The sequence below is a fragment of the Lethenteron reissneri genome, chromosome 71 (genome assembly GCF_015708825.2).
Source record: "Lethenteron reissneri isolate LAM-NWPU_2019-01 chromosome 71, ASM1570882v1, whole genome shotgun sequence".
NCBI classification, from domain to species: Eukaryota; Metazoa; Chordata; class Hyperoartia; order Petromyzontiformes; family Petromyzontidae; genus Lethenteron; species Lethenteron reissneri.
In genome coordinates this window covers 133,106-140,387 of record NC_083849.1, presented here as the reverse complement: position 1 = coordinate 140,387, position 7,282 = coordinate 133,106, and the positions used below count along the sequence as shown (strand labels likewise).

The 7,282-nt window shown below is 62.9% G+C and overlaps 1 protein-coding gene across 4 annotated transcripts; it reads right to left on the bottom strand.

Annotated features, from left to right (window-relative positions):
* Positions 1 to 924: 924 nt before the first annotated feature.
* On the bottom strand, positions 925 to 7,218 carry FKBPL (FKBP prolyl isomerase like). Of its 4 annotated transcripts, none has more exons than XM_061580133.1 (3): positions 7,086 to 7,165; positions 2,664 to 2,900; positions 925 to 2,435 (listed from the first exon to the last, which is right to left on the bottom strand). In XM_061580133.1, exons 2-3 carry the CDS (start codon positions 2,668 to 2,670, stop codon positions 1,339 to 1,341), a joined length of 1,104 nt encoding a protein of 367 aa, XP_061436117.1. In that variant the 5' UTR covers positions 2,671 to 2,900; positions 7,086 to 7,165; the 3' UTR covers positions 925 to 1,338. The 4 variants fall into 4 exon arrangements, with proteins under 4 accessions (XP_061436117.1, XP_061436118.1, XP_061436119.1 ...); XM_061580134.1 differs by lacking the exon at positions 7,086 to 7,165 and adding an exon at positions 3,271 to 3,410; XM_061580135.1 differs by lacking the exon at positions 2,664 to 2,900 and having other exon boundaries at positions 7,086 to 7,218.
* Positions 7,219 to 7,282: the final 64 nt, after the last annotated feature.

Sequence of the window (7,282 nt, the reverse complement as noted above, 5' to 3'; positions counted from 1 at the left end):
CTGGTCTTCAAAGGTGCTTGCAAACAGCACTTGCCCCGACAGTTTGTTTAGGCTACACAGGAGATCTTCGCCTTTTTATGTTAAAGGTGCGTGGCGCAAGAAATTGCAGGGCTGCACCTGTAGCTTGTTCGGTATCAGACACGGATGTGTCACCACGGTGGTGAATGTGAACCGTCTCGCCTCGTCCACAGGTCGTGGGGTCGAACCCGACCCTGACACCTGCTGTAGATTTGGAGTTTGCAAAGTTTCTCTCCTGATGGGAGCATTGATATTTCTCCGGGTACTCTGGTTTTTCCCTCCACATCCAGAATTGACGTGCGTTTGGAGTATTTTGCTGCTATCAATTTTCCACGTGATCAGCCACTTAGTTGAGATGTCATTTGATATCCAAGTCGCTTCTGAGAAACAGCTATAGGCTCAGTGGGCCTTACCCGGTAAAATAGAAAATCCAGTAATTTGGACTGTTCTGAAACATCGGCCAGAGCTGGGCACGTCGCTGGGATTAGGGACGATGGTTGGCGGTGAGAATAACAACTTGAGCGGCATCCAAAAGGAAGGATTGTGCCTTAGAGGACATCCACGGTGAAGATGGAGCGATGAGATCAGCTGGGTGCATCGCGCAGCTCCATCCTATTCCCCGCTCGCATCTTCATTTGATCTTTGTGATCCCGGTCTGCCTTCAATAATTGCTATCAGTGCACAGGCTCTGCTGTGTATGTTGCATTTATTTTGCACCGTACACAGCCAAGCATGCTAATAATTTTTTATGTATCGATGTAGGTTTTCACAGCTTGATTTATTCGAGAAGCTCTGAAAAACTGCTCTTTGGGGATAGCCATGGGGGGCGCTGCTTCTGTGAGCGCTGTGAAGGAGATGAGAGCAGCGCTCAGCACGGATGTCCAGAAAGGGCAGCTTTCAAGTAAGAGCATTTCTCAATCGATTCCTTTATTTCAGCGAAGCCCGCTGTAAGCTGACAGACACAGGACCCGGGCAAAAAAACTGTTGGTCTTTGTTCATTTACAGAGATTTGTAAACTCAATCACACGCCCTCCTGGCGAGTCCCAAGGACTGCAAACCCCCACACTGTCCCTGGGTATAACCCTTGGTTCATGATTTTGGTATATTCGCCACCACCCAGACAAGAATCCATTCCACCCTACATGTCATTCCTCGCCTGTTTCACCTCACAGTTTATGGATCCCATCAACCTCCGTTAACCGCACAGTTGCCTCAACTCCTGCTAACTTCCTTTAACCTCCCACAACCAAGTTTGTACGTGTGTTGAATTTCTTTCGCACCGCACGTAGCCAACCTTGCTAATCGAAGGTGCGGTCACCTTCACACAAACATCTTGCTGAGTGCGCGGCCCAGCCTGGCCGCCTCCTCCCTCTCGCGCGCGCGCACCCCCCGCATGGCGGAAAGCACCGCCGCGTTCCTCGGCTCTGCGCTCAGCGCCAGCTCCAGGTCGGACCGCGCCGCCTCCAGCTCCCCGAGTTGTGCCAGCGCTGTCGCCCGCCGGTGAAGCCACTTGGCCGAGCCCGGCACGAGCTCCAGGGCCCGGCCGCAGCTCGCCACGGCGTTGCGCGGCTGCCCCAGCCGCAGCTGGCACGCGGCGGCGTTAGCGTAGAGGGCGGCCGCCAGCGGCCGGAAGCGGTCGGCGGGCAGGCGCGGGGGCCGCAGCGGGAGGAGAAGGCGCAGCGCCTTGGCGTATCGCCACGCGGCGGCGCGCGTCGAGCCCTCCGAGAAGCGGGCGGCGCCGCGCTCCTTGTGGTGGAGCGCGCGGGCCCAGCGCGCCTCCGCGTCCATCTGCCACCACTCGGGCTCGCGCGTGAACCCGCGCAGCTCCACTCGAAGCGGCGGCGGCGCAAGGCGGAGCCGGAGCTCGCAGACTTCGCCGCGCCGCATCGTCTCCAGGCACCAGTCGACCGCGTCGACCGCGTCCGTGTCGCCCTCGCCCACGGTCACCTCGAGCCACACGTCCAGCGCGAACGGGAACGATGGGCACGGGCTCCCGGGGCCGGGGGCCGTGGAGTCGAGACCGGAGCTCGGGTCGGCGTCGGAGGCGCTGGGTTGAGGGTTGGGCTTGATGGAGACGGAACCGGTCACTTTATCGGTCGAGCCAGGGTTGAGGCTGCAGCTGGCGGAGCCGGGACTGGAGCTCGGCTCGGGGTCTGTGGAGCTGAGGTCTGCGACGCTCGGGTTGGTATCAGAGTTTGTGGAGCCGGGATTAGGGCTGGTGGAGGCGGACCGGGAGCCTCGATCGTTGGGGTTGACGGAGCCCGCGGCCGCCCCCGTCGCGAGGCTAAATCTGACGAGGCAGCGCGCGCCGTCGCGCGGCCTCCGGAGCCCGCGCCCCGGCGTGATCTCGCGCTTCGTGAACACGCCTCCCGGGCACCGCCACTCGCCTGGTGCCGACTGCTCCTCCATGAAAACCTCTGGGGGGAGAGACAGAAACATTGGGGGGGGGGGGGGTGAGAGACGGGAGATAGAGGGGTCTTCATCTCTCGTATGACTGATGTCGATGCAGAGCCACTGCAATTTCATTCAGGTGGTCAAGCCAAATAACCGTGTCGTGAGCAGCCGAGAGGATCGCTGTTGTGATGTCGCCTTCGTATGTGTGGATCGGGCATCGCGTCATTATACGTCGCATCAGGTATCCGTACCTGCCATGGGTTATGCAGCGGATACGATTTAGGATGGAGCATGAGCTTCGTGGAAGGTCAAAGCCAGGGGTATCTTGTGTTGGGTCTTTCACAAGGCGGTGTTTGTGTGCGAGTTCCTTTGAACTCCATTCAGGTCTCCAAGCTTCATCGGGGTTCAATTTGTATTACTTAAGGTGAAGCGCACGGGTCCAAAAGGGCTCACGCGACTTCAAGCGATGCCGAGGGACGTTGAAGTTCCTGATGGATGGGAATGGATGGGGAGAGAGGGGAGATCACAGAAAGCAAATGGAGACCCCGACCGAGCGGGGGGGGAGATGCCCCCCTTTGTGGGGGGAGAGAACCCCGAGAGGCGAGCGGGGAGTCTTCGGGGCGAGGGGGGGGACCTCGATATCAGGAGTTCTGAGGACCCCAGGACAATGTGATTCGAGCCTAGGGCGACACCAGATAAAGGGGCGCCCTGATTAGGGGACCCTGTGGTGAGGGGACTGTCGAGAAAGCGACTTTGGGGAAAGGGAGCACGGGGAGGGTAGGGGGGACCCCTAGAGAGGGGGGAAAGGGGGTCTCGAACCCCGTTGAATGGGTTCGGTAGGGGGGGGGGTGGTTTCACCCGTCGCGTTTGAGTCGCCAGTCCGCAGCTCTCAGCTCGCAGCTCCCACCCGGAGCCGGCGAGACGCCGCGTCCCGAGCTCACCTGGCGAGACGTCCCCCCCCCCTTCAGAGCTCACCTACGAGACGTCCCCCCCTTCAGAGCTCACCTGGCGAGACGTCCCCCCCCTACAGAGCTCACCTACGAGACGTCCCCCCCCTTCAGAGCTCACCTGGCGAGACGTCCCCCCCCTACAGAGCTCACCTACGAGACGTCCCCCCCCTTCAGAGCTCACCTACGAGACGTCCCCCCGCCCAGAGCTCACCTACGAGACGTCCCCCCCCTTCAGAGCTCACCTACGAGACGTCCCCCCCCTTCACAGCTCACCTACGAGACGTCCCCCCCCTACAGAGCTCACCTACGAGACGTCCCCCCCCTACAGAGCTCACCTACGAGACGTCCCCCCGCCCAGAGCTCACCTACGAGACGTCCCCCCGCCCAGAGCTCACCTGGCGAGACGTCCCCCCCCCCTACAGAGCTCACCTACGAGACGTCCCCCCCCTACAGAGCTCACCTACGAGACGTCCCCCCCCTACAGAGCTCACCTACGAGACGTCCCCCCCCTACAGAGCTCACCTACGAGACGTCCCCCCCCCTACAGAGCTCACCTACGAGACGTCCCCCCCCTACAGAGCTCACCTACGAGACGTCCCCCCGCCCAGAGCTCACCTACGAGACGCCCCCCCCCTTCAGAGCTCACCTACGAGACATCCCCCCGCCCAGAGCTCACCTACGAGACGTCCCCCCGCCCAGAGCTCACCTACGAGACGTCCCCCCCCCCTACAGAGCTCACCTACGAGACGTCCCCCCCCTACAGAGCTCACCTACGAGAGGTCCCCCCCCTTCAGAGCTCACCTACGAGACGTCCCCCCGCCCAGAGCTCACCTACGAGAGGTCCCCCCCCTTCAGAGCTCACCTACGAGACGTCCCCCCCTTCAGAGCTCACCTACGAGAGGTCCCCCCCTTCAGAGCTCACCTACGAGACGCCCCCCCGCCCAGAGCTCACCTACGAGACGTCCCCCCCCTTCAGAGCTCACCTACGAGACGTCCCCCCCCTACAGAGCTCACCTACGAGACGTCCCCCCGCCCAGAGCTCACCTACGAGACGTCCCCCCCCTTCAGAGCTCACCTACGAGACGTCCCCCCCCTTCACAGCTCACCTACGAGACGTCCCCCCCCTACAGAGCTCACCTAGGAGACGTCCCCCCGCCCAGAGCTCACCTACGAGACGTCCCCCCCCTTCAGAGCTCACCTACGAGACGTCCCCCCGCCCAGAGCTCACCTACGAGACGTCCCCCCTACAGAGCTCACCTACGAGACGTCCCCCCCCTACAGAGCTCACCTACGAGACGTCCCCCCCCTACAGAGCTCACCTACGAGACGTCCCCCCCCTACACAGCTCACCTACGAGACGTCCCCCCCCTTCACAGCTCACCTACGAGACGTCCCCCCCCTACAGAGCTCACCTACGAGACGTCCCCCCCCTTCAGAGCTCACCTACGAGACGCTCCCCCCCCTACAGAGCTCACCTACGAGACGTCCCCCCCCTTCAGAGCTCACCTACGAGACGTCCCCCCGCCCAGAGCTCACCTACGAGACGTCCCCCCCCTACAGAGCTCACCTACGAGACGTCCCCCCCCTACAGAGCTCACCTACGAGACGTCCCCCCCCCTTCAGAGCTCACCTACGAGACGTCCCCCCTTCAGAGCTCACCTACGAGACGTCCCCCCGCTTCAGAGCTCACCTACGAGACGTCCCCCCCCTTCAGAGCTCACCTACGAGACGTCCCCCCCCCCTTCAGAGCTCACCTACGAGACGTCCCCCCGCTTCAGAGCTCACCTACGAGACGTCCCCCCCCTTCAGAGCTCACCTACGAGACGTCCCCCCCTTCACAGCTCACCTACGAGACGTCCCCCCCTTCAGAGCTCACCTACGAGACGTCCCCCCCCTACAGAGCTCACCTACGAGACGTCCCCCCGCCCAGAGCTCACCTACGAGACGTCCCCCCCCTACAGAGCTCACCTACGAGACGTCCCCCCCCTACAGAGCTCACCTACGAGACGTCCCCCCCCCTACAGAGCTCACCTACGAGACGTCCCCCCCCTTCACAGCTCACCTACGAGACGTCCCCCCCCTTCAGAGCTCACCTACGAGACGTCCCCCCTTCAGAGCTCACCTACGAGACGTCCCCCCGCTTCAGAGCTCACCTACGAGACGTCCCCCCCCTTCAGAGCTCACCTACGAGACGTCCCCCCCCTTCAGAGCTCACCTACGAGACGTCCCCCCCCCTTCAGAGCTCACCTACGAGACGTCCCCCCCCCTTCACAGCTCACCTACGAGACGTCCCCCCCCTTCACAGCTCACCTACGAGACGTCCCCCCGCCCAGAGCTCACCTACGAGACGTCCCCCCCCTACAGAGCTCACCTACGAGACGTCCCCCCCCTACAGAGCTCACCTACGAGACGTCCCCCCCCTACAGAGCTCACCTACGAGACGTCCCCCCCCTTCAGAGCTCACCTACGAGACGTCCCCCCCCTACAGAGCTCACCTACGAGACGTCCCCCCCCTACAGAGCTCACCTACGAGACGTCCCCCCCCCTACAGAGCTCACCTACGAGACGTCCCCCCCCTACAGAGCTCACCTACGAGACGTCCCCCCCCTACAGAGCTCACCTACGAGACGTCCCCCCGCCCAGAGCTCACCTACGAGACGTCCCCCCCCTTCAGAGCTCACCTACGAGACGTCCCCCCGCCCAGAGCTCACCTACGAGACGTCCCCCCCCTTCACAGCTCACCCACGAGACGTCCCCCCCCTACAGAGCTCACCTACGAGACGCCCCCCCTTCAGAGCTCACCTACGAGACGTCCCCCCCCTTCAGAGCTCACCTACGAGACGTCCCCCCGCCCAGAGCTTACCTACGAGACGTCCCCCCCCTTCACAGCTCACCTACGAGACGTCCCCCCCCTACAGAGCTCACCTACGAGACGTCCCCCCTTCAGAGCTCACCTACGAGACGCCCCCCCCCTTCAGAGCTCACCTACGAGACGTCCCCCCCCTTCAGAGCTCACCTACGAGACGTCCCCCCCCTTCAGAGCTCACCTACGAGACGTCCCCCCCCCCTTCAGAGCTCACCTACGAGACGTCCCCCCGCCCAGAGCTCACCTACGAGACGTCCCCCCCCTTCAGAGCTCACCTACGAGACGTCCCCCCGCCCAGAGCTCACCTACGAGACGTCCCCCCCCTACAGATCTCACCTACGAGACGTCCCCCCCCACCAGAGCTCACCTACGAGACGTCCCCCGCCCAGAGCTCACCTACGATACGTCCCCCCCCTACAGAGCTCACCTACGAGACGTCCCCCCCTTCACAGCTCACCTACGAGACGTCACCCCCCTACAGAGCCTCACCTACTAGACGTCCCCCCCTACAGAGCTCACCTACGAGACGTCCCCCCTACAGAGCTCACCTACGAAGACGTCCCCCCCCTACAGACGCTCACCTACGAGACGTCCCCCCCTACAGAGCTCACCTACGAGACGTCCCCCCGCCCAGAGCTCACCGACGAGACGCCCCCCGCCCATAGCTCACCTACGAGACGTCCCCCCGCCTTCACAGCTCACCTACGAGACGTCCCCCCCCCTTCACAGCTCACCTACGAGACGTCCCCCCCCTACAGAGCTCACCTACGAGACGTCCCCCCCCTTCACAGCTCACCTACGAGACGTCCCCCCCCCTACAGAGCTCACCTACGAGACGTCCCCCGCCCAGAGCTCACCTGGCGGGAGCCTCTCGGGTCCAGGCCGCGCTCCACAATCCCCGCGGGCGCGTGACGAGTCGAAGGCCGCGGGTCACGTGATAGGCCGCAGCGGACCAATGGGAGCGCGGACGCTGTCCCGGGTGCGCTCCTGCGCGGACTGGGAAAGTAAAAAGTTCGCGAGGGCCAATCGGGGGTCGCGTTGCTGGATGCAATTG